Below are 27,458 nucleotides of genomic sequence, written 5' to 3'. Positions count from 1 at the left end.
ATATATACGTTGTATACGAATCGTTACATAACGCAAACCGGACCTCAGCACTTGGTGATATCCGTCTCTGATGTGCCTTACCACCCCCATATACGCACTGTCCCTGCAGACTGGTATGTCGCGTCCACACAAATGTGCAGACCAATATGGGGTGGTCGGCACACGCCGGGCTTTACGCAACACCTGCGGGCCAGCAGTGCCCGCTCTGCGCGGCGCGGCGGCCTGGGTCGCAGCTGCGAGCGGCCGCCGCGACTGGGACCGGGTCCGGGAGCGACGGCGGATGCCCTGCTCTCGTCTGCGCCAGTGCCGGTCGGGCGGTGTGAGGGGTGGGACGTCGACCACACGAGCGGAGAGAACGGCAGACCGACGCGACGGATACAGGACAGAGGAGAGAGGGAGGAGAGGAGCGGCCACAGGTGAGGTGCTCTCTCCCCGAACGGAGAGGTGGAGGGGATATGAGCCGTGACTAACTTTACGGGTCGGTTTTTACGAGGAAAGTTGACCGGAGGCTGCTTGGATCCGACTGATCCGACCTTTTTATGGCGATTTAGGAGTCTTAGCGTTGCGGTTGCTCGCCACCAATTTTAACGTGTTTTTTTATGTTTGGACCGTGATTTCAAACAAATTAAGAAAATTAATTTGCATGGTTATTTTGACAAGTACTTTCCAAATTATGCTTGTTCATTGAATCAAGTATGAAATGTATGTGCATGTGTATATTATGTAAGCCTATAACTCATGGGTATTATGTAACAAGGCGTGCTTAAATGCTGGATGAAGGATTTCTTATGATTTCTGAAACCGTCATTGCCTAAAATATCGCATTTGTAGCACAGTATTAGAATGTTCATCAGTTTAAAGACAAGCCAAGGATGGTGCTTAAGAACGATTTTTTTAGAGCATTCCATTGATCAGTGATAAATCTATGAGTCCTCAGCTGAATGGACATACAACTAGATAATTCATGGTTTGACCATCGAAGAAGTTTGATAATATATACATACCACAGATGCTTATCTAGAACGTATTGTATGTACCTACATACAATTTAGGTTGAAATTTATGCAATGAAACATTCGCTGCCGTGTCATTTGCATGTGCTTATGATTTCAATCAAATGCAAACTTCATAAGTAAAAACCAGTCATACAGGACATGCTTCCAACAACACACGTTGCTCTTCAACGCATAGCTATACGTGCATTTTTTTGTAACGTTTCTGGCATTTGAATTTTTGCAGTTGATCTGAAATACTTATTCAACGTGTCCTGTCGTTGGAGATATATGTAAGAAGACGTAAATACTGAGGTTTCATTCATCATATATCCCGTAATTTATTGCTGAATAAGTCCATGTCTTAGCATTCATCGCAAAGGTGTTGAATGTGGATGTATTATCAGCACGTACTCCCCATGATAAATAGCTCTCCTCAGCTTTCTGCCAGCGATTACCTACCACATCTTTGTCAGTGCATTAGTCATAGTATAACGCGGTGCGATGAAAGTGAAAGCACCGCTGCTAACTGCCTCATCACACTATATAATTACACTACATGCCCCGGATGGTAAACGCAGCCGCACTCCAGGCTTCTCACTCCAATCTACATCACCTGTGCGCCGCTTCCTGCTGAATATTCTCACTTCCTGGTTGTAATACCACGCTCCGGACGACCTCGCCAACTCAATGGTATGGACGGGTCAGGTTTGAGACACCTGCCGCCGATGACTCCCCCCGGTGTCTCAGTGTCTCAATGAGGCAATACGGCACCCCTCCCACGCCCCTTGACCTGGCCCGCAGTCTCCGGCAGTGGGGTGCGATGGGGTGGCATCTCCCCACCCCGCGCGATGCACAGAGTTGCGTAATATCCGTATGTAAAGTGCAGAAAGTGAGAGTGCACTGCAGGTCGACGTTCGGTTTCCGCGCTGGAATCGACAGTTTGGCGCCGCGCTGATAGGGCTGCGAGGGAGGAATTTAGTGGCATTATGGAGGCGATTGCGTTGCAACAGGAACATTAGGGAGTAGCGTATGACATTTATAGTAACACCAAACTCTGCTGCATGTATTTTTAAGCTCCCTTGTTTTATAGAATGAAATGTCCGTCCTCACTTGTTATTCGTTTGAATGCATCTGCATACCTATTGTTAGACTGGACAGGCACAATCACATTGCATATTGTTCAACCAATGTTCCTTGCTACGGTCAGAATAAATGTGCAACATCTCATCAGAGCGTGCTTACCTTTGGTCTTTGTCAAAACTAACATCGTTATTATTCCTGTCTTAAAAATGTAATCGTATTACAATTCCTTTCCCTGGGAAAAAGAGTTGCCAGATCTGAACATCACGTCTGTGGCACAAGTGGTATGTACAACCTTCCTCTGAAAGGGTGAAAGGCTCTTTACGGCCCCCATCTACCACCCAGCACACTTGGCTCGAAGGACCGGATGTCAGAAGACCGGTTTGGCTCCACTCCGCCGCTGAAATGGCTCTCAACCAGCCAGCATAAGCCCTCTGTGCACGGGAACATTGGTTACCTCGCGCGTACAGGTCCCATGGAGTTCCCATGATGTTGATTACTTCGTCGATTTTTTTTTTGCGGAAGGTGCGTATTTGCATAATTAAAAGATTCATCTCGCACAGCGAGGCAATTAGGGTGATGAATTACATGAAATGGGTCAGCACTCTTATAGTGTAACATTGCTACTGAATACATTACGATAGGCGTTATCACAAGTGTATTCGCGGCCATTGGGGCGACGTAAGAAAAGAAGAAAACAACTGGCCCCAAGAACTTTAAATTATCAGCCAGCATGCACCTTTTCTTTGATATGTACAGAATTTACCATTAATTGTTAGAGAAAATTGCATTTAAAATCTTCCATTTATGCTTTTTTTCATCGTTTGCACAGTATGTTCTTTTACTAAGCTAGAAACACTAATTATAAATAGTTCCCGCATCATCAAGAACAATAGGAAAGGCTTGAAGTGAATACAATAATCTAAACGGTTTTGTAATCCATGTGAAGACACTTCTAAAATTGCCTGTAGAAATACCTATTAAAGGCAAAAGTTCAACTTTTTCACAAGACGGATGGCTATAAACCTATTCAACGTGTGACAACTCAGCCGGTATTTCGTCGCCTACAGCCCAGCTTTTCCGAGTGACCGATAGAGGCGCTGCTATCGATGTCCGCCCGTGCCGCCTAACGATATGTTGAACATGACTCGAGACTATTTCGGTTTCAACACCCTACGGGATTTTCTGTTGGGTTTTTAGAACATTTTATAAAACTCGGCAAATCATTTGCCTGGGCACTTATCTTATTGTCCAATTGCAGTGAAAATCTCAAACACACTGTCATAGACCTCTGTATACAGAGGTCTATGACACTGTCCAATAATAGTTGTCCGCAGTCTCAAGTCAGGACACAGTGACTGACTGATCACATAAAATTGTCAGCGTGACCGCTCAAGGCACGTAGTAAAACACCATGGGCAGGTTCCAAAGAATATCAGGCAAGACTCAACTCCCAAAACATTTCAGGACACCGTGAGCGATCACGGTACGCACAGGAATACCGTGAAAGTCGGCCCGTGCGCGTCTGACGTCAACAGAAACTGACGGCCCCGTGGGGCGCCCCCGTCGGTCTCCACAGGCGCACAGTCATGAACTAGTTTCTCAGAAGAAAGATCACCTCCAAATCGATTTGGCACCATCACTCATGTATTAACAGAAGCGCCTCATAGTTAATGGTGTTTCGATGATTATGATAACACGCGGACGGACGTTGTTTTCGCTAGGTTTTGTCGGCCGTGATTTGGCAAATAGTGTCGCTCAGCGAGGGCGGGAAACGAGACCCACCCCCAGGTGCGCTTCATCTCATTTGAGACATCCGATTCCGTTTTAGGCTCGCCGGCCGCGAGACGGGCAAAGCGGGCGGGGCGGGCGAAGGACGGCGGGCGGGAGGGGCAGTACGGTGGGAGGTGGGTGGGTGGGCGTGTGGGGAGGGGAGGCCGCCGGGTCGGGCGGTGGGGCGGGTCCCTCCCGAGCCCCGATCGAGCTCGGCAGGTGATACAGGACCGGAGCCTGGTCGACCCGTCCCGGTGACGTAACAGCTCCCATTCCCTCCGCGTCACCTCTCACCGGTGGTGGTGAAATGTCGTCCACAACAGTGACACGCACGGTCCGCCGCCGCTCGCCACTACAAAAGAAAAACGACATTGTTCTCCGCTCCAGTTTTAACGCTGGCTCAGGGATACTAGATGCAATTAAATGCTCCGGACCGTACTCTCATTTTACATTTAGCACACCATCATTTGCATGCAACTGTGTTATTGCAAATGCAATAAAACCATGCTTTCTAAGATCCCAGCATGTAAAACACTAAAGCATCGATTAACAGACTGTAGGGAAAGTGTTATGATTCTCCTGTGTATACCGAACACAAAGGGGCATTATGTATGTATTTGCAAATCGTAAAAGCAACAGCCTAAATCCAAGGTCTTGCCTAAATCCAAGGTCATCCTCTACGGATTTCCTCTCCACATATGCCGCTCGCGTTTACGTCTAGGTTGTCTCAAAACGCCCCAGGATCACATTCGTATGTAGTCCTTGTCCTGGTCGGTCTTTCGAATTGTTTCTGGTCGATCTAACCCCCGATACACCTACCGAAACAGCGACTCGGCAGCAGCCATGTGGAATACCACCCTCAGATCGGCCGTGACAGTCTCTTCTCTCTTCACGTTTGGCCGACGACGACTGCTTTTGGATGCGCCTCACGTCACCTCAAATGTCCAGTATACCTTGCCACTCGATCACGGTTGAAATGTGTCGATGGAGCAGCTTTCAGTAGGTCAGTATGTATGTCTGCCGATGTCGTACCCTCTCGTGAAAGTTACGACAGTTTCTGACCTCAGGTAACACTTCATCTATCTTTTTATGAGAGCTGAGCTGACGTCCCGTTATCGATAGTTCTGCGCTTAGGTGGGCGTGCTATCAATTAGGTGATATAAATGATAGCGAATTAGTTCCATGGCTGACCTGGGGGCAGTGTAATATTGTAGGAATTTATATAGAATTGTGGTGCGGAATGGGAAATTGTAATCGGTTATAGCGCATTTAGTATTAAAGGCACTCAAGCTACACGTTTGTACGTAACCTCATTAGTTCTAGTTTTATGGGTATGAATAATGGTCAGGAAATCTTATGATAGTCAATGACATAAGTGCAAAATGGCATCGTGAATCGAGATGTTATTTGTAATATGCTAACAGCATGAGTTGCTGTTGTTGATCATGCAATAATCTTGTCGTGCAGATGTTACCTATGCCTGTGTGCATGGCGCTGGGAAATGATCAACAGACAACATAATTTCTCGCGGAATACAAAAGTGCAGTTATTCTGCAAGATTATCATTATCAGAAAGTGGTGAAAATAAGCGTGCAAACAACTGGATGGACTGGCTTGTGTGCATACTTTCTTTATTTCGTGCTATAATCTTCTTATGGCCGCTTAGAACAACGAAAAGGCAGGATCTTCTTCTCCAGATCTGCAAAAGTGAACAACACGATGGGCAAGGATTTTAAATCCACTTCCCTTTCCTGCCCTCGCCTCTCTAGATGACTCATAAGCGCTCATTTGGATTATATAATGATTCTGGGAGGGGAGGGAAATAATTTGCGTCCATCGTCATCTGTTTATACTGGAGTCAAACGTTTGCTTCTATAACGATTCATCTCGGACCTCAGTTCGTATAAAGAAGGATGTTTACCGGTTGCCTGTGACAATATGTAAACAGTGCTGGTATGTTTCATCTCACTGCAAGACACATTCGTCACGAAGATGACTTTGCGCTTACTGCGAGGAAAATCCCAAAATCACGTCATATTAACTTCGGAAGTGAAGGCCAAATCCAAACTCACGGAACATCTTCGGACATGAAACCAACACCAACTCGTGAGTTTAGTTTTGTAGATGCATAACATCGGTCCTTGATTTAATCATCCACCTGAAGGATGTGTTCAGTGAACACGACACAAAGGGCTGGTGATTCTCCGTAGATTGCCGCCGCGATGCATAACATGGACACACGATAGAATCCCTCGATGTGATGAGATCAAGGCCGATGCTGATGTGAATCGGGGTCGAACAGGCCATCCATACAGAGATTCAATTCATGGCTACAACGGTATCCGAATGGCGACGTCGTGCTTTCGTATGTGCCGTAATTTTCGCGGCGGCGAGAGCGCGTGAGATACGACAGGTCCGGCCGGCGCGATCCTTTCTGCAGTATAGCACCATTATGAGTCAGCCAGCTATGCTAAAGGTCGGTCTGACCCCATCTGACTGTGGCCCGGTGATCCGGTAAATTTCTGAACAGCTGTTAGTGAACGATGGAAGTGTTTTAGCTAGGACTCGTGAGCAGTTAATGCCAATTTTCAATTTTGCCGGGGGCAGCACTTGATCTGCATCAAACCACCGAGTAAGGTAATAGAAACCACATGAACAGGATCGTTTGCGGCCGGCTGACGAATAGGCCATACCCAGCGGGTGTGGTTGTCAAACATATTTATGTGCATGTCCTACAATGTAGGCCTGCAGAGCAGGTGGTCGTAAATTTACGACGGCGCTGGTTAGAGCAGGTGAATTTACTACCTGGTCGCATGCCGCCACTGGGGCGGGGCTGCAGCATCCACTCACGGGTCAGCAAGGTAACACTAACGTCGTCAGGCCCGATGTCCGCTTGCCCGAGCTGCTTCTTGTAGAAGGCCTTGCGATCGCTTCCCACACCTGACCTGGTTGCGGGCAGTGGATAATACTCCAACACTCTCAGTCATGAATAGCCCCGAGATGCCGGCGCTCATAATTCGCTACCTTGTGTGCGGGCTAAGAGCGGCGGGCCGCCTCCATGTTGACCTCTGACCTCGGGCCGAGTTGATCCGCGCCCGGTCGGCCGGCGCCGCCAGTTTCTCACTGGCTCACGGCGGGGTCAAGGGTTATAGCAGCGGTGCAGTGGTGAGAAGGGGCGCCGGCATCGGGCCGCGTTCGTCCGCGGACCACAGGCTAGACAGGGGAGAGGGGTGAGTCTGATACCAAGGCCGCGTCAGTTTGTCGTTCGCGTCGGTTCGGGCCACGCCAGTTCCGCTAGTGTGAGAAGCGATGGCGATGGCCAACCGAGAGACGAGCGGAGCTGTGCAAAACCGTTTTGAGGTCAAGGCCGTGAGCGGGGTTTTGCAAAATGTTTTGTGTGAGAGAACGAAACCACGGAGATAATTGGAAGGTTGCTGGTGTCGATACCAAGTTACCATTGTGGAAAGGATTTACCTTTTGACAGGTCGTGACGCTGCAGTGTATTTTCGAGGGTCGTAAAATGAGTTCGGAGAGCAGTGTTACATTGGCACATATAACCATGCTGTAGGCGATCGATGCTGCTGATCACCCAGAGAGATATGCATTTGAGTCACCCACTTCCTCTGAACATCAATTATCACTGCTCAAGTGTGAGAGACCCTCAAGAATAACAAGGAATTGTTAAAATAAACTGCTCTCCGGATAGTTTTTGGTAGAATGCATGCGTAGCACATCGGATTCCGATTCCTTCTATCTACAGGGTGTTTCATAATGAATGTCAATTTTAAACTGGGGAGTTCAAAAAGAAAAAAATGTGTCTAGCACGTGCAAACTTTCAAGCATTGTTGGAAATTGATGGACATTTTATATAAATAGCATTCAATGCCAAAGTTGTTGTCATTCCTTTTTCAGAACGGGATATGTCGGGTTCACCTCACGGTTCGCCGTTCTCAAATGATTAACCCTCGCCGGCCGAGGGGGGGGGGGGGGGGCGGGTGCCGCCCCCCATAGGGTTTTTTCGCGATAGCTCCGAGCACGCTGGCGATAGAGAGCTGAAACTTGGCATACCTGACCTTTGATCCAAGCCGCATCTTTTGACACCAACCGCATTTTTGGGTCAGGTCAGGTCACTGACCTATGACGTCATAAGTGAACCTCTGCACGGTCTTCAGATGTCGCAACTTCGCAACGCCCTCACTGCCAGAGGAGATGTCACAGGGAAATGAAACTTGCAGGATCTAGTATCCATTATGAGTCTCACAACTTGTATATCTCGGATTTTTCCTAAAGGTCATATGAGGTCAGGTCATTTTCGTGACCTCACCATTATGAGTCAATGGGGAAAAATGAAAACTGCTATTCTGGCGCCGGGAACGATCTCCAACTATCTCAAGCACACAGAATCGTGATTTGATGCACTCCTTGCAAGGTTAGATGCGTCACTTTTGCAATGTTGACCTTGCGTGACGTCATTTATGACGTCATCAAGGTCATATTAGTTTTTCGTCAATAACTCTGGATCAAATTGAGCTAGCGAGTCGGGAAAGCCACCAATGGACGCAGGAAGACCTGCCGAATCGAATGATATGCGACATGACCCCTTTCGACCAACTTCGTGACCTGGGGGTGCTGACTTGACCTTGACCTGAGGTCAACACCCCAAGTTGACCTGACCCGGACAAAAAGTATATCATTCGACGCGCCTGAGCGAGACGAACACGATGCTGCCAAAATCGGCGCTCTGCGGCCGTTTTTTGCGAAGTTATTTACCAAAAACTGAACCGTACCTTGGGGCACTTGACCTGACCTCAGAGGTCACCGGTTGACCTAGGACCTTAAAATCGGGTACCAATCTCTGCGTCTCGTAACGGCGCACACGCTCGTTTTTTCCGCGACGCGCTAGCTCCACCAGGGGCGAAACGGCGAGGGGGGGGTCGTACCCGCCCCCCCCCCCCTCGGCCGGCGCGTATGTAGAAAACCAATAGGTCCGGCGAGGGTTAATACGCCATTTTCGAAAGAGCAGAAGGCGTGGATGGTGATACAGCTCGGAAGCCTTAAGAACATCTCAAAATTAATGAGAAAGTTTCGGCTTCACTTTAGAGTTAACCCTTCACTTTAGAGTTCACTTCAGACTTAGAGCAAGACTTCGTTAACTCCCCATGGACTGCGAAGAAGTGCTCCGGGCCGTGCGCCATATTCTTGGACGGGACCGAGAGTGCGTCGATCTTCACTGGGCTGTCGTGGAACCGTTTGTCTAGATAGAGAAAAGTGAACAGACAAAAATCAAATGTCCAAGTCTTCTGGTGTATGTGAATCTGTAAATTACGCAAATATATTGTTTTATATGGTTAATATGGCGAATTTAATATTGACATTCTTTATGAAACACCCTGTACACTTCTCATAGCTTTCTTATTCACATAAAGTGCTTGCTGGAGAATGTACTTACAATTCTTTGAAGCAAAAGACAATGGAATAGAACCGGTGTAAAAAGTCGAGCACAGGAAAAAGCGCCCAATTACGTAATACGGTGGCATACCGCGCCGCTTAGAGTTGATACCGATCTAGATATGTCACTGCTCTTGCCATCATTGTCATTGCTTAGAAAAGAATCCACCAGTCTTACAAGATTTCGTAAATATGTTGTAGCTGTAAAACTTTTTATAAGGAAATGATTGAATCTTCGAGATTAGCTTAGAGCTAAGCTTATAAATTAGCTATACTAGCTAATAAATAAAAGAAAAGCTAATAAATTAACGCTTCTCATAAGCAGCTCTGCTTATGAGAAGCGTTTATCATTTTTGGGAATTGTTTGACGTGATACGCAACTAGCTAATTGGATCATTTTCGAGTCAGCGGTCACCTTTATTAGTATTCATTTGCTTTTTTTTTTAAAATACCCAGCTATGCTTATTGTGCTTTGTGAAACTTGGCAATGCAAATGTGTAAGCTTTTCTGTTACTCATATAAGGCGACGTTTAATGTGACGTATTTTATTCCATTATGAGAGTGGCTGCGCCAAGGTAACAGTTTCTCATTGGTCATGAAGACCAATGGGTATTGCCTAAGACCACATGTAAGCCAATCACTTGCCATGTCAAATAATGCCAAGAGCGGCAATCAATTATCACTGGAGCGGTGAACATAATAAATGCGACAATATATCTGATAAACGCCTTCTGTTGAGATCAAAGGTCTAAAGTCTTGTCCGATATAAAAGATCCGACCTGTAACTACATAAATAGCCTCACCGGATTCAATGGACGATAATAGCCGGAGCCATTGTTTGATGTGGCCATCAAGGTAAATTGAATACCACCAGCCACATTAAAATGTTATTGAGCATATTAACGACATCAGATTATGACTCTGTGCTATGCAATTACGGGTCGTAGTAAGGAGATTAACAGTTTTGTAGGCTGCAGTTGCAAAAAGAATACAAGCCTATGAGTGTCAAGTATTATGTTTTTGATTGATTCAAGGCTGCTGCTCTGAAACACGCTGGCGTTTTGCTTGTCCCTGAACTTTCACATATTAATTGAACCCGGAACATATGAGTAATCATTGCATTTCGGTAAATGTCCTCAACTTTACGAATCTCAAATAAACTATGAATTGATCCATTCGTGCCGACGAAAAGCCACGATATTTCAGAAGCTGACCTATAAAATACACACCTCATCGATAACCATTCCATAGCATTCCCATAACCCCGCGCTTGTATCCCTACCCTCTCCACGGCGCCGCCTCGTAAACGCAGCCACCCTGCTGATGATGCATTCTTCTCTGCGGCTCCTGCGCTGACGTTCTTTTTATTCGTGGTATCGAAGGCCTTCGCAACAGCGCCTGTACCTATAGCACCGACCACCGCCCAAGGCGCCTGACCCCTGACCGTTGGCGCCGCTGAATAGATACTCAGCCACGTCACCGGTCGGTCACAGCCACGCCCCAGCGTCCTCGCCAGTTTCACAACTATGCCGGCAGGGTGTCGCAGTAGTGTCTGCTACTGACAATGGACCCTCTCCTGCCCACAGAAGCGTCTGAGGTGGCCGCAGCGGAGCCACCATGCCGGCGCACCGCAACCCAGCGTTCTCGGCCGACCCCGTCACGGAGACGCCCGCTGACCTAGAGATGACCTCGCCCGGGGTCGAGGGCAGGCGTCTCTGTGTGCTCGGATCCGGAGACTTTGGCAGGGCGATTGCGCGCAGGGCTGTCCTGAGTGGATTTGCCGTCAAAATCGGCACTAGGAGCAAGGAGAAGCAGGAGTAAGTAGCGTATTTTAGATTATTATATATAAAAACACGCAATGATTGTCCCGCTCGACGACATTATATGTTTACAGTGGAACACACAAATCTCACACATCTGCATGTCTGGATGTTTTCCGTGTTTATATTGCTCTTGATATATGAAGGGTATGTCGTTATTTATTAAAGTCGTCGGGTACTTCTTTCTTGTCAGCTAAGTATGAGTTGTGGCGAGGTGTAGCAAGTGAATCTGACAGGTTGCAGAGCAAACCATTGGTCATGCTGAGAAACGAACAGAGAGATACATAAGTCAGTTTTGCTGTCAGCCACCTCCAGTGAACAATAACAAGATAATAAACCCCTTGAAAACTGCCTCTGGGAACGAGAAAAGAGCCTCGAAGCTCTAAATTCATTTTCTGGTGGTTTGAGAGCCCAGTGTTTTGACACCGATAATGAATTTAATGACCATAAACTCCACCGCAGTTTAGACCGCGGTGAGGAAAGCAATAATCTCCCATCTCCAACGAGGCAGTAACAACCATGTCCCGACCTTGTTTTCACTTATGCTGCCATGACGGCAGCCTCGTATATACCGCTCTTCTCCCAAAACTGCTCCAGTGCTTCACTAGAAGTGTTAACTCGAACAATGGTGAGCTGAGTCCACTGAAATGGTCCAGAGATTGCCTCTCAGAGAGTGCGCCGAAAGCGCCGTCCACTGCTCATAAATATTCATAAACAAAACGAGTCGGTGATCATTGGGAGCTTAGGGTACCTTCGTCACGTTGCCACGTTTACGTCCCGCTGAGCCATTAGTGGCAATTTAAGAACGGTCTAATGGTATGTTATGGATTGGTCGGACCACACCCTGCCATGGCGAAGTGCGTGCCGCTATTACTTCTGACTTGGTCTCATATGAGGTCGGAGAGGAATTATTTGGCTCCCGCCAGCGGAACCAATTCGTTGACAGGATCTGAGATGATCACTCCATGTAATTATATGCGTTTGTCAGGCCGTGATCTTACCATGAAGCAAGACTCGCGGTCTCAACATTGGGGACACGTTGGAGGTTGACGGTATCGTCTTGACCATCTAAACCAAAGGCATTGTCTTCGGCCGTGACAGAGACGAGACGACCTAACATGGGCTGTTGGCGGCGCGTGGGTGAATGTCAATGGGTGTTTTTATGTGGGTTGTACGGCCATTAGGCCAAGGCATATGGTCCATGTTATCGTCGGGCTTGGGACGTGGTCTCCTTTGAAGGCATGACAAATGGGTAGAATTTTTTTTTTGTGTATTCACTTGATAATAACTATACGTTCACGAGACTTTTCAGTGGAAACGTCAGTCACGCTACTCCGTCGCTAAGATTAAAGAGGAACACTTGTTTTATGGACGAATAACTATGGTATTGCGGCGCTTTATTTTAAATGCCGTAACCTTACGCCAACTGGTCAGAGGCGTGTTATAAACTATTCAGCTCCCCACCGCTGCTTAGTTAACAACAATTAATGTTGGATAAATTATTACGCGTTCTCAGACAGTTCGTGACCAATATAACAATGAAATAATTGAGCTTCATTGTTTGCTCGGCGTTCTCTCGAAGAAGCTTCAATGTTATCATCTCATCGTCAATTAACGATTTCGCTATTACGTCGACCTTACAATATATTTCGGCTAGTGAGAGAGCCGTGGTTACTGGTTATGATTATTAACGCCGAACCCATGTAACGGGCTGAATAGTTTTTTTTTCCTCAACAAATGACAGACAGAAAAGTTTGCCGTTGTTAAAACTGACCCTCTCTAAAGACAATGATCCTATTTGTTTCTAGGCATCCATAGAAATGTTTCTCCTGTTAGTTTACCGACCCAGTGCCACCTTTGACTGCGATGTAAAACACCGTTTGTCTTGTACTTTCTGTTATATAAAAGGGCTTGTATTTTGTGCCAACACCGTAAAAGCTTATAGAGAAACTTTGCATCATTGCCGGGAAGTTTACCATTGTCAGCTGCCAGTCAACACTTCCTTGAAATACAGCAGAACAATCAAACAAATGTCAAGTGACCCTGATGCGGACAGAGGCAGTGCAACACATGTATATGTGACCACCTGCTGCGCCAAACCTGTTGAGCTAGAACTGACCCAGCCGGGAGCGGAGGCCGGTCTCGAATCCTGCCACTCCCACCCTTCTCTGCGGGGAGGGCGTGTCGGTGGGTGCACATCAGGGCTCGACCTCGGCTAAGAGGGTGGTGAAAGGGTGACAAATTCACCCAGCTATCCACTTGGTAGATGAGATGGTTAGATGAGTGTGCAGTCGTCTTTTTTTTTCTCGGCGTGGGAGAGACGTAATTGGGACAAAACTGCCGTGGAGATTACATCAGCAGCACATGTCGGCGTGTCCCGAGCATGAGAGCGGCCGTTGTTTCAGCTTGAGGGAAAAATAGAAACTTGTCTGACGTGCTCGTAAAAACTGGACGCCGTCTTTAAACTTCTCACTGAAGCTCAGCGAACCATAACAGACGTGTAAACCTGGCGTCAAATGGATGACGCCTCGGTAAGATAAGCCGAGACCAACTCAGTCAGACCATGGATTGCGAGATGCATCGCACGTGGGAACATACCACGATGGAAATATTTCGCAGTAATGCTAAAAAATGCACCAGCGCTGTATACCTTTGTTGCTCTAACAGTACAGGACCTGGGCATCCGTATATAATATTACAGAATGTGACTTTATTCAGCTTCTTACCGCTGTAGACCACCCATAGGGGAGAGCGGGGCCAGTTGAACCACTTTTTATATATTGACATGCACAGCGAGATCTAGTTGTCATATCGAAAAATGCACAATGCCATGAAAAAATATGCTCTTTTGGCTTTATTTTAAGATACGTAAAATTATGTTTCAAACATATTTTGCTGCCAAACGCATGCTTATAAAACAGCTCTACGCCCGTTTCAAATGACCCCGATGCGAGGGTCAATTGAACCAGCCTATGGGGTCAATTGCACCTATCCTTAACAATGGGATGTTTTCCTCTTTAAGGCCACTTTCTTAAGGAGATATTTTGTCCGGTTTACTTTTCCAAATGCTACATTCAATAGGTCGTTGGAAAGCTAAAAGTGCAAAGTTCCTCATAATAGGTGACATAAAGTACATAGACTATGGTAAAATGGGCGGATGAGAAAAATGAGAAATATCTCAGGCTATAGTGTGCTTTCAAGCAGAAGGCTGGAGAAAAAGGGGTCAAAAATTGAGCTCTATTAAACTATTATTTCAGTTTAAAAGCTCATTTCAAAGGTGGACTATTTCCTTTAATGTTCACAGCCCCTGAACAATAACCATGGCAAAGGTCACCGGGGTCCATTGAAACGGCCTGTGGCCCTGTTTCAACTGACCCTCAGAGAAGCGTTTCAATTGACCCCATCCGCTCCCGCCATCTCGCACGCGCCGTAAAGCACATGTCAAACGAGCTGGAGGGACGGCACCATGCTGAATGAAGGGCCAAATAAGGTGTTATTCCGGAGCCAGGAGTTCTTCTTTCAGCAAACAAAGGTATATGAGATAGCACAAAATATTCATAAGAACGATTTCTCCCAAACGCCCCTCAAAAACACAAAAACAAGTGTCAAATCAAAATTACCGTCCGTTTGTCGCCCAAACGCCGTTGACAAAGGAAGTGGTCGAGCGCGGATGCGCAGTGGTGTCGGCAACGCCATATGTTGCATACTGTTGAAAATAAAGCCATGTTTCATCTGACCCCGTGTTTCAACTGGCCCCGCTCTCCCCTACTCTGCTGGGTCACCGTTTCTCCCTCTCACCTAGAATTGGGCTCTAATGCGTTCGAGTGCCGATCTTTCACCCTCAGAAGCCGCTGTCGCCAGAGGCCGATCGACCCATTCAGCTGGGCGGGGTCTGCCGCACCTGTTCACCGCCCTGTCGAATTGCACAATCATGCCCGAGTGACTCTCGTGCTGAGCTGCTACTGGTGCTGCCACCTAGCCAGACCATGGGACTCGAGCTCTGAGGTCGAGGGGAGCTGGGCTAGATGGCGCAGCAGGACCTACTTCAGCCCAATGTCGCTCACTCGTTCACCTTGCCCGAACCGACATCGTTCTTGAGTTTGTAAGGCTATCACTTTGATGTCCCAGCAATAAGCCAAATAACCGATGCCCCGCTTCCAACAGGGACCTGCTGCGTCTGATTGAGGCCACCGGAGCGTCCGTCACCACTCAGGCCGACGCCGTCAACTCGTCCGAGTTGGTGGTGGTGTGCATCTCTCGCCGCTTCTACGACAGCCTGCCGCTGCAGCTGCTGGCCAACAAGGTGCTCATCGACGTCAGCAACCCGGATGATGCCGTCAGAAAGAGGTCAGTGCACAGTAGACACTAGACAGCACGTGCGTTTTCATGCTTGTTTAGGTGCAACCGTGAATGGATGGTGCGTTTGCTTTTTTCTGAAATGTCTTCGAACTACATGTTGAGGCTACCAAGCTATTTCGAAGCCATAGGATCCGCCACGGTCTCATGATGTGGAGGAGGGGTGGGACTCGACCCAAAAATGTACACTTTTATATATTAGGCTGCATTACGGAAGTGAAACTAATGGGGGGGGGGGGGTCCAGACCCCTACGAGCCCCCCCCCGTGCTTGAAGCTGTCAACAAGGTTATCTCTCAACAGCTGCATGTCCTGAAAGGCCTCCTCCCAGTCCCTATTGCTGTCCTTGTTCTTGCTCTTATTGCCAATTTTCACTTGTAACCGGCTACTTTTATTGCTGGAATCTGAAGGGATTGGGTCTATCCAATCACCCCTCCCTCTATAAGTGCGAGGGTTCAAAATTCAAACTTCAAAGCTCATAGGTTATATCGGTGGGAGCATGGTCGTGTGGCGTGCCTGTCACCGGTCGGTCGGAAACATTTGATGCGACCACTCTCGCCACCGAATATATTTGTCTATGTTTAGCGATTGTTTGTACGTCAAACCTGCATGCGATCTGGAGGTCCGGCTGCTTGTGTAGTTTTGCACATTATATATCCGGGAAAATACATTTGGAGATACATGAAGTGACGTTTGTTGTAACGCTTATCTACGCTAATGCTCTAGCCAAAAACACACGCATGTGACTGTGAGACTGCCATGCTTATGGCAGACGCATAAGCTGACAATGATTATGCATAGGAGATTGCGATGCAATTACTTATTCAAGTACATTATCAGAGTGCGATTTAAATTCTTCTGACGCTGTAAGTAAGCGGCGTGCTCATAGTATGAATTATTCATTGATTCCGTTTCGAAATGCATGTAATACGACTTTCTCTATCCAAACAACTACCTATACCGAGGCCAACTGGTCTGTTATCTATTGATATTTTGTTTACCTTTTCGGGATGCGGTTGGCGATTTTCATGACCTTCATATTCCATAGTCTGCTAGCGAAGTGGTGGAATCTGGTTTTGTCACGAAACGTCGTCCTGTGTAACCTTGTTGCCCGATTCCGGCTATAATGTAGAACACAAACCTTTGCCCAGTATAGCTGGCATCCATAAAATATTGCTGTAAAGTGCTACTCACGACAAACTCGCTGTGCAATCTTGCTTGAAAAGTGAGCTGCCTAATGTCGGTGTCTCATTCAATCTGCCCATCTGTTTTTTTCTTCAGTCCGATTTCGAACGCCGAGTATCTGCAGCAGCTGGTGCCGTCGGCTCTGGTGGTGAAGGCCCTGAACATCCTCTCGGCCTACAGTCTGGAGACGGGAGGCATGCAGGGCAGCAAGGAGGTGACCATGTTGAGCGAGTGCAGAAAAGAGACATGGGAGGGAGGAAGAGAGAAAGGGAGAGGGAGAGGGAGAGGGAGAGGGAGAGGGAGAGGGAGAGGGAGAGGGAGAGGGAGAGGGAGAGGGAGAGGGAGAGGGAGAGGGAGAGGGAGAGGGAGAGGGAGAGGGAGAGGGAAAGAGAGAAGGTTGATAAAGGCAGCTGAGTCTGGGATCGCATGCACTGGCTAATGTTGATGCTTTTCGTATCATGACGCAAAGTGTTTAGGCCGATTGTCGTTAAATACAGAAATGTCACGGAACAATAACCATGTAATAATACTCGCCAGTCGCCACAGTAATGCGATCAACATTTAACTCCTACCGTGTCTCCCCAGGTTCCCATCGCGACCGATTCGGATATCGGCCGTGCCAAGGTCACGCAGTTGGTTCGTGACATGGGATTCACCCCTGTCGACCTGGGGCCGCTCCGACAGTCGCGCTACATCGAGGCCGTGCCCATGGAGTTCTTCAACAGCTGGCGCGGCGCCTTCATCGTCGTATCCGTCCTGTTTCTCGTCGGATATGTGCTCAATTTTATCAAGTGAGATTCGTGAGGTTGGACTTGACGAGCCCGTGCCCGTGTCATTTGCCATCTGGCCAGAATGCGCTGGTGTTTAAATCGTAGGCTGTTTATCGGCCCGTCTCTGCCTAATGCGAAAACACGGAGACCAATGAACTATTACCAATGAACTATTATATCTAAGTGGAAGTCTTCACCCGGGTGGAGACTTCCATTTCGTCACTTCTAAACCGTTTAGAACACCGTTCCAAAGCAGGAACGGTGTTTTAAACCGTGCCTCCTTTGGCTCTACTGACTTCTCACAAATATTTAATTAACTTGATTCATAAAGGTAAACATAACGTTGTAGTTGCAGAGAAGTAGCGGCTCTCGTCGTAATATGTAATGCACCGTTTCTCTGGTTGTAGGTTTCAACTGTGCCACAACATGACCAAGAACAAGACGTGGGACTGGTCCGTCTTCAAACAGATCCTGATGACCAACTTCAACCGGAACCTCGGAGTGGTCGCCCTCACCACCCTCGGAGCAATCTACTTGGCCGGTGAGTTGTCGCGTCTTTCTGATTATTGTAATTTTAGTTCAAAACACAAAAATACATTCAAATGTCCCATGCATATTACATAAACATATAGACAATTACCGCTTACAATTGAACCATTGCCCTTTTGCATCTGCCTATACCTTCAATAATAAACTTGACCAAAGCCACAACAAATATAGTGTTCAATGGAAAAGTTTCGTTAGCTTATTAAAGACTTCTTAAAAGCCTATCTCATGTATTTGTAGCCTACACGTATATTGCGCCTCTAATTCACAATTATTATCGTTTCCAGGTATAATCGCTGGCTTCATGCAGCTGTACCGTGGCACAAAGTACAGTCGCTTCCCCCGCTGGCTAGACAACTGGCTCAGAATGCGGAAGCAGCTGGGTCTGCTGATGCTGGCAATGGGAGCGACGCACGTGAGTGATATGGAACTTGCGTTATTCCTGGCGCCCTGTATGCTTAAAAAAAATCAAGTAAACATAACGGAAAAAAGATGGAGATAAATGGTGAAATACTGTCGGCACATTGTCGTTACAGCTACGACAGTTATTTGCGACACATACATTATTTATTATGTGTTTCTACGATCTTGGTGTGTGACGTCAGTCAGAACCCACTCAGTGTGAAGTCCATCGACGCTGTATAGCATCAATGGACGTCAGTAGGTACTTGTGCCGGATGTCGCGTGCAGTACGTGCACGATTTACGTCAAACATGGGTTCTTTTACCTTCATCGGGGTATAAATTTAGATGTGAAATTCATTTCGTATGCGAGCATTGAGAACATAAAATTAATTAAAAACTACGGAGACCGTTTTCGCTAATATGTATCAAAATAAGAACAATTGCAATTTTGTTTGCTTTAAGTGCCCGTTGGACTTGTAAACCAGATCAATGTTCAGTTCTGCATAATGATTCGTGACTCATAAAACACGAACTATCGAGGTAGCACGCGCGTGGAGGCAGCACATGTGCTAAGATGGCGGCTCAATATTTTTTCTCTCTTCCTTATACCATGGTACTGTGGATTACCAGGCATATCCTCCTTGCTGAATGTTGTCTATGACCAAAGGCAGCTGTTTGGGTTGTAATGACATTGTTTTTATGACGATGTGCTATTGATGAAGGCATGTTTGTCCATATTTTACAGGGCTGCATGTCACTGGGCATCTACCATCCGCATCATCAGTACGACTGGCTGTTCGAGCCGCCGAAAACTATCCGTGCTGAGGTCAAAATAAACGGCACGTTCGAGATTCAGGAGATTCCCCTCTGGCGCCACGACCCCAACTGGAGGGGAGAGGTCTTCCTGACCCTAGGTAAGACCGCAGTCATGTCGCAGGGCATGATGTCCCGTTATTCTTCCCGTCTACCTGTCTTTCTTCTTCCCTTTTACACCTACTAACTCCCTACCCTCGTCTCTCTCTCTCTCTCTCTCTCTCTCTCTCTCTCTCTCTCTCTCTCTCTCTCTCTCTCTCTCTCTCTCTCTCTCTCTCTCTCTCTCTCTCTCTCTCTCTCTCTCTCTCTCTCTCTCCACTTGGTGCAATTGCTCACTTTTGAGCTGGTCTTCAAATCTAGCGTACCTATATATGTTATGTACTTGTTTGTTTATTTATATATCTTGTAACAAACTCACGTCCCTGCCGTTTATTCCAGGCGCAGTAACTCTGTGTCTGCTGGCCATCCTCGGCATCGCCTCCCTTCCGTCCGTCACCGATCGGCTCACCTGGCGAGAGTTCGCCTTCATACAGTCCAAGCTCGGGTGGACGGCCCTCGTGGCTGGCTCCCTGCATAACCTCGTGCTCGGCTGGGACTACATGCTCAAAGCGTACGACTGCTACTTTCCTACAGGACTCCAGGTGGGACAAATAATGAAACTGCGCTCATTGGTGGTGTTATGATAATGTTTGACCGTTGCAGTCCCTACACGATCAGCCAATATTCAGTCATTAGCCACATAATACATTCCCCTATAACGTCGGTCTCAAGTGGATTCCATTGGCCGATTATGCTACATTTTTGCGTGCGAAATCCAATAACTATTCTTAAAAATCAACGTACGACGTGACTGGCTACTGCACAGTTCACGTCTGCTGCAGTGAGGCCTTGATTACGTTCTGTCACGTTTGCAGCGACGGCTTCGTGTCGGCTGCGTTGTGTATCTGGTTTCGACCGGTTTCGGCCGGTTTCCACATCACGTCTGACTCGACGTATGCGTGTGTCCATGTTCCAGTACGCACTCTACCTCCCTCTGCTGTGCTTGATTGGCAAGCTGGTGCTACTGGTTCCCCGGGTGAACCGGCGTCTGATGGATATCCGATCTGGAGAGGTCAAGCAGCCACTCAGGAGGGCAGCCAGGAAACGAGTGTCAGCGGCTTAGAACATGGTGTCTGTAAAGGACGGTGGTGGTTTGAGTGAGCCACGGCTCTTGTAAAGTGAGTTTCAAAGAGTGATGAGTGTGAGCCAGTGAGAGAGAACTGCCAATGCAGGACCGGAGCAGCCTGCAGCTTCTTGGATGTGGTGTAGTTTTTTTTAGAGGGCTTGGTATGTAAGAATACGTAGCTGATTGTTTAGTATTTATTCAACATCGTTTAATTTGAGCTGAAAACGCACAGTTGCTGCAGAACGTATTATTTCCTCCTTTCTTCCAGATCTGTTATAGCCTTAGCTTTTTTAGTTCTTATAAGATTTATACATTTTAATTACATTAATATCTTGGAAGTATATATTTTTATAGCGTAATTTTGATAGGGACTTGGCGACACATCTGTGAACTTTTCTAGCTGGACATCGACTCTTGCTCGTTCTAAATGTATTTTTAAGCAAACATTGTTCGGGGATGCCTTAGCACGGCTCAATATCATGAACAATCGTGTCTGTATAGGTCATGCTTGACGTGTATTGAAATACATAAGTAAAAATTGGCATGTGGTGTTTAGTGATTTATACAGGATACACTGAGTAATCATTGCTACGAAGGCAATTTATTTAACCACATACGAGCTACAAGAAGGTTTCATTTTCAATCCTCGGCTGTGCGCGACCGTGCGATCATGTAACTCGACGAAGGCAGTACGCGTGCGAGTGAGCCGCGGCCGGCCAGGTCAAGTGATTATAGATGGTGTGATGCGTCCTGAACATAACCATCGACGTTGATGGAATGACTAATGATAAGTACTTACAGTCGGTTATGGGTGATCAATTTTTATCACTTTTTGAATGAAAGTAGACGGATCAAATGTTTCAAATAAAAGAAAGGTGATGATGATGATGATGATGATGATGGTATATAGCCTTTGCAACGGCTCCTCCTATTCTTTTAAACTGTACTTGAACTATCGCGCTATGAGTTGGTATGGGGTGCATGATTAGTATTGTTTGTATGATTAGTATGGTACACAAACGAAAATGTTTAGAGCGTTACCACTTGTAAAAGCGTTCTAACATATAACTTGTATAAATATTTCCCGCAAACATCGTTTCAACTTCGAAAGAATGTGCGTGTATGCGACATCGCCCTACCGATATCCAGCCAGTCTGCGTTACAATCGTTTCGTCATCGTCTGGGTGCGTAATCTGCGTATTTTTAGGGATTAAAGGAAGGTGCGGATTATCCATCATACATCCCGTATGACCAGAGTTTAGGCTCCCGCCACGGTGCTTGGGAACCAGGATCTCGCAAATTTGCAATAGGACGGAATTCATCGAGTCATCGACCAATGGCCATGCTGAGGTGGAGAAGCCGTGCCAATGTATGATATTTGATTTAGCTATCTCGGATTGTCCGCTTAAAAGTTACACAAACTTTTTAGATATGTTTATGAGCGCAAGGGGATATGTTCTCTATTATAATAATAATCAAACGAAATATCAGGCCCCAAGCATCTTGCGATTTCCGTTGAAACAGACATCATGTATAATGTAAATGCATACAGCAGTGGGGACGTAAATTAGTCACATCATAAATGAAAAAAAACTGCATTTCCCGGGTCGCACAGTATGTATGTGCCATTACTGATGTAGCTCAAGGAAGCGTTCACGGAAATTTGTGACAATGGGTGTCCAGTGTACACCTGAACATTTGAACAGCTGTAAAACGTGACAATGCATCAGCGGCCCCTAATTGCCGAGGTCCAGCTGGCCAAAACGAGCTCAAAACGTGTTTTGCTTCAACCGAGGCCCATTGAGACGTCATGTCAAGCTGGGAGAAAGACTGTTAAATGTGGTGTTGCATCTGAGCGACTCATTATGTCATGTCCTTTCTTTGATATAATGCCTAATAATTTAATTAGCACCTGTCCTTATCCTGTCTGAGTCCGTTCTGCATTTTTTGGCTATTTAAGTTTTGCGTGATTTCGTTTAAACCCGATTCTACTTATCTAGCTAATAGGGAATTTATGCTCAATCTCAATCAACTTTCAACTCCTTTTAAACTTCCTTTGTGCTGGGTCAATGGTGACAACTGACGATTTGGCACCGTCTCGGTAGCTACCGCGACCGCTGGAGGGGCATGAGGTGGACAACTCACCGTTAACCCGCGCCCCGTTGGGCTCTGCCGAGCAACGCGCCCGGTTGGGGGGGGGGGGCCATTTTGGCCCCCCCCCTAAGATCTCGAGAACCACGCAACATAGCGACAAGCGGTAAACGGCGTTGGATAGCCCCAACGGGGAACTACCTTGTGACCCAATTTTATTGACCTAGGTCAAACCGATGACGTCACAGGTCAGGTCAAAGGTCCAATTTTCACCGTTTACAGGCACTTCAAGAAATGCGTTGTAAAATCGAGTAAAATGCATTTCATTGAAAATCATCGATGGGGAAATGTTCTTCAAACACATATTTTGCTATTTGAGGTCACTGATACCAGGTCAGGTCACAGGGGTCAGGTCACGGGGGGGTCACAATATGAAAGTGTCGTGTGATACGTGTTTTATGGTCCATTTTACATGACAAATGCGATTATATGGGTCAGGCAGCCTTTGGGGCCAGCTTAGATCACGTTTTGGTCAAGGTCAGGTCAAGGTCAGGTCAAGGTCAGGTCAAATTAGGTCAAATTTCAAAGTTAATATTTTTGCATAAAATGGGTATCGAATCGATGCAGCTCGTCACGGGGAGTTCAATGGTGGTCTTTGTTTTGCCGTACGTGGTCTAGAATTGCTAAAAATTGAGTTCAAAAATTTGACGTCATCATTTTTGAACAGTTTTTTTCGCTATAACTTGGCCAAAAAACGAGATATCGATCTGAAATTTGGTATGTATATAGAAAAGCGCTGGGTCTATCACATATATTCCGGTTTTTTTTCGAAATTCGGAAAATTTTGGATTTTTTCAAAGTTTTTCTAAAAAAATCAATTTTTTGAATTTTTTTTGGTCAAAAACCAAAAATTTTGAAAATCCGAGATAGCAGTTTTGTAGCGCCGCTTTTTGTCTACTAGACCATATAAAGAACTTTGAAATTGCTTGATAACTGTAGATTTGGTGAGCGTTTCAAGATTGCATGTTTTTTGCTCATTTTTGCTCAAACATGACCTCAGTTTGACCTCAATAACTCCTGACCTAAGGTGACCTAAGACTTGAAATTTGGTGTGAAGGTGTCAAATTGATGCCCGGAAAGGTACTGAAAATTTGGCGGCGCTGCGCGCCGCCGTTTTCTTGCTATTCAGGAAAAACCACAGGGGGGGGGGGCCAAAATGGCCCCCCCCCCCAACGGGGCGAGGGTTAAAGGGACCCTCCCACCTTAACATTAGATTTGAGTTGAGATAGCCAAAATGGGGTCCCTGGCTCACAATTACCGATTTCGGCACTCACAACATCGAGAAATGCCTTAAATCGGAAATATTGAATTTCAAAATTGCAGCATTTTGATTCAGAGGGGCTAATGCATAGGAATACCCCTCTGAATGTGTGACGTCAGCGCAGATATCTAACGATTTTTAAATGTTTGACTAAAACGTTTTGTAGCACGCGGTGGTATATGCTGCTTTGCGCGCAACAAATGCCGCACTTTCAAATAAACTCGCTAGGAACAGCGGAGATCCCAAAAAGTAAACAAAAGTAAAAGTATAATATCTTGAAAACCGGTGAATATTTTTCGATGAAATTTGGTAGACATTCGTTTTTGCTCTTTCTGAACCGAGCGACATCACTTTCATGTCAATTCATTAACTTTTTTGAAGGTGGGAGGGTCCCTTTAAAGCCACTGGCCCAAACAGCACACTGCCACAAGATGCAGTAAACGGGGATCAACTACTGGAAACATCTGTCAACCGTGAACATAACGTGTGCAAAGTGAAGCGAGAGCTGATTGAGTTAGATTCAGATGGAACAGCAGGGCAGTCGATTTTATAGCACCAGTTCAAACTATCAAAATTGAAAGGTTAAACACCCCGGGTATACGTCTAACACAATGCACGTCTAACATCAATGGAAAGAGTTTATTTTTTACTGTATAGGCGATCATCAAAACACCGATTGCAAAACGAAGTTACCCTTTCTTCCTGTTTTTGTCCTGTGCTACAGTGAGTCCGTGAGCCTCTGAGTCGCCGAGTCTCTGAGTCGCGCGAGCCGCCGCGGTCCGGCTCAGTCTGACTCACCGGCTCGCCACCGGCAGATCGCGCTCGGCTGCCCTCGGGCGTCGGTAATCGTTCCGGTGCCGCGGGCACTGTTCGGAAGCAGAGAGACTCCGTCAGTGGGACACAGTGCGCGGAGGGGGAAGGAGGTACGCTGGAAGCGATGAAGGCAACAGACAGGTGACGACAGGATTGTGTGAGCGGTGGACACTGTACAGGGAGTGAGGATCTGGCAGGCGAGTGGGAGTTGAAAAGTGATTGAAGAGTGATTGAAGGTGGTCAGTTTGAGTTGAGGCGTTTTGGAGAAAGTGTCCGTGGGAAATTATCGTGGCGAGATAAACAGAGCGTACTGATCAGAAAGGGGAACAATTGGATGGTGCTGACGCGCTGGCTGATGATCAAAATGGTGAGGTGAGCAGTCTAGACTAAAATCCATCTTGGGGCATACATTCTGCGCCGTTATTTACTGATAACTGACACTAAGTTGCCGAAGTTGATAATACATCTGCCACTGAAGTGGGAAGTTCGATATGGAGGAGGAGAGATCGATTACACTGCCGGGGGCTGTGGAGAAGACGATCCAGACCAAGAAGCGCCGCTCCCGCAGACGTCCGACGGTGATCGGCCCCCGCAGAAGGAACTCCAGCGGAGAGGTGAGCTTTGTCATAGTGTAATAAATAACAAGTGAAGACACTTTACCAATGTATAATGCAAACTCATGTAACAACTTTTCTTCAGCTGGAAGTGGGCTATGTAGCTACTCACGCTGCAGTATGACGTAATAAAACGTCATAAAACGTCACTCCCTAAATCATTAAACGTTATCCTCAGCCTACATCATCGTCTTCCATGCCCCGTCATGATGGATTTTTAATTGACAGACATGAAAACCCACGTTTTTTATTCCACTAAATGAAGGTAAATAATCCCAGTGTCTTATAGAATGCCTTGGTACACACAAAATCAGAGGACATCGATGTGCCACAGCCCGATGAAAGTCCTACTCGATCTAACTGCGCTCTAACATGCTGAACATCGTATCAGCATTCACTCTTATTCCGTAACGTTACTCTCGAGAACCCACTGTTTTTATTGCATGTATGGTCGCTTACTGATTGCAATTTGACAGAACCGGTATGAAAATATTCAAAAACAGAGGACATCATAACACCACCGGCTCCTAAAAAGTGTAGGGTATTTTGACAACGTCTCTAAAACATAACCCATTTTGATCGTTCCTATGAATGACATAGACTCGAGAACCCATGTTTTTTATTGCATTTAATGAAAGAAAATAATCGTATTTTCTTATCAAATGCGTGAAAATATTCAAAACCAGAGGACATCGATGTGCCACAGCCCGATGAAAGTGCTCTTCGATCTAACTGCGCTCCAACATGCTGAACATCGTATCAGCATTCACTCTATTCCGTAACGTTACTCTCGAGAACCCACTGTTTTATTGCATGTATGGTCGCTTACTGAATGCAATTTGACAGAACCGGTATGAAAATATTCAAAAACAGAGGACATCATAACACCACCGGCTCCTAAAAAGTGTAGGGTATTTTGACAACATCTCTAAAACATAACCCATTTTGATCGGTCCTTTGAATGACATAGACTCGAGAACCCATGTTTTTTATTGCATTTAATGAAATAAAATAATCGCATTTTCTTATAAAATGCGTGAAAATATTCAAAATCAGAGGACATCGAAGTGCCAAAGCCCGATGAAAGTCCTACTCGATCTATCTGCGCTCCAACATGCTGAACATCGTATCAGCATTCACTCTATTCCGTAACGTTACTCTCGAGAACCCACTGTTTTTATTGCATGTATGGTCGCTTACTGATTGCAATTTGACAGAACCGGTATGAAAATATTCAAAAACAGAGGACATCATAACACCACCGGCTCCTAAAAAGTGTAGGGTATTTTGACAACGTCTCTAAAACATAACCCATTTTGATCGGTCCTATGAATGACATAGACTCGAGAACCAATGTTTTTTATTGCATTTAATGAAAGAAAATAATCGTATTTTCTTATCAAATGCGTGAAAATATTCAAAACCAGAGGACATCGATGTGCCACAGCCCGATGAAAGTGCTCTTCGATCTAACTGCGCTCCAACATGCTGAACATCGTATCAGCATTCACTCTATTCCGTAACGTTACTCTCGAGAACCCACTGTTTTTATTGCATGTATGGTCGCTTACTGAATGCAATTTGACAGAACCGGTATGAAAATATTCAAAAACAGAGGACATCATAACACCACCGGCTCCTAAAAAGTGTAGGGTATTTTGACAACATCTCTAAAACATAACCCATTTTGATCGGTCCTTTGAATGACATAGACTCGAGAACCCATGTTTTTTATTGCATTTAATGAAAGAAAATAATCGCATTTTCTTATAAAATGCGTGAAAATATTCAAAATCAGAGGACATCGAAGTGCCAAAGCCCGATGAAAGTCCTACTCGATCTATCTGCGCTCCAACATGCTGAACATCGTATCAGCATTCACTCTATTCCGTAACGTTACTCTCGAGAACCCACTGTTTTTATTGCATGTATGGTCGCTTACTGATTGCAATTTGACAGAACCGGTATGAAAATATTCAAAAACAGAGGACATCATAACACCACCGGCTCCTAAATTGTGTAGGGTATTTTGACAACGTCTCTAAAACATAACCCATTTTGATCGGTCCTATGAATGACATAGACTCGAGAACCCATGTTTTTTATTGCATTTAATGAAAGAAAATAATCGTATTTTCTTATCAAATGCGTGAAAATATTCAAAACCAGAGGACATCGATGTGCCACAGCCCGATGAAAGTGCTCTTCGATCTAACTGCGCTCCAACATGCTGAACATCGTATCAGCATTCACTTTATTCCGTAAC

General features: G+C 46.1%; 1 protein-coding gene across 1 annotated transcript; it reads left to right on the top strand.

Moving 5' to 3' along the window:
- Positions 1 to 139: 139 nt before the first annotated feature.
- LOC122377823 (metalloreductase STEAP3-like) lies at positions 140 to 20,894 on the top strand. Its single transcript, XM_043358271.1, has 10 exons — positions 140 to 416; positions 10,883 to 11,113; positions 15,281 to 15,463; positions 16,752 to 16,869; positions 17,241 to 17,446; positions 17,833 to 17,966; positions 18,259 to 18,386; positions 19,121 to 19,289; positions 19,627 to 19,829; positions 20,204 to 20,894. Exons 2-10 carry the CDS (start codon positions 10,914 to 10,916, stop codon positions 20,348 to 20,350), a joined length of 1,488 nt encoding a protein of 495 aa, XP_043214206.1. The 5' UTR covers positions 140 to 416; positions 10,883 to 10,913; the 3' UTR covers positions 20,351 to 20,894.
- Positions 20,895 to 27,458: the final 6,564 nt, after the last annotated feature.

The sequence above is a fragment of the Amphibalanus amphitrite genome, unplaced genomic scaffold (assembly GCF_019059575.1).
Source record: "Amphibalanus amphitrite isolate SeventyFive unplaced genomic scaffold, NRLGWU_Aamphi_draft 000051F_arrow, whole genome shotgun sequence".
Taxonomy (NCBI): domain Eukaryota; kingdom Metazoa; phylum Arthropoda; class Thecostraca; order Balanomorpha; family Balanidae; genus Amphibalanus; species Amphibalanus amphitrite.
This window is presented reverse-complemented; position numbering and strand designations above follow the sequence as displayed.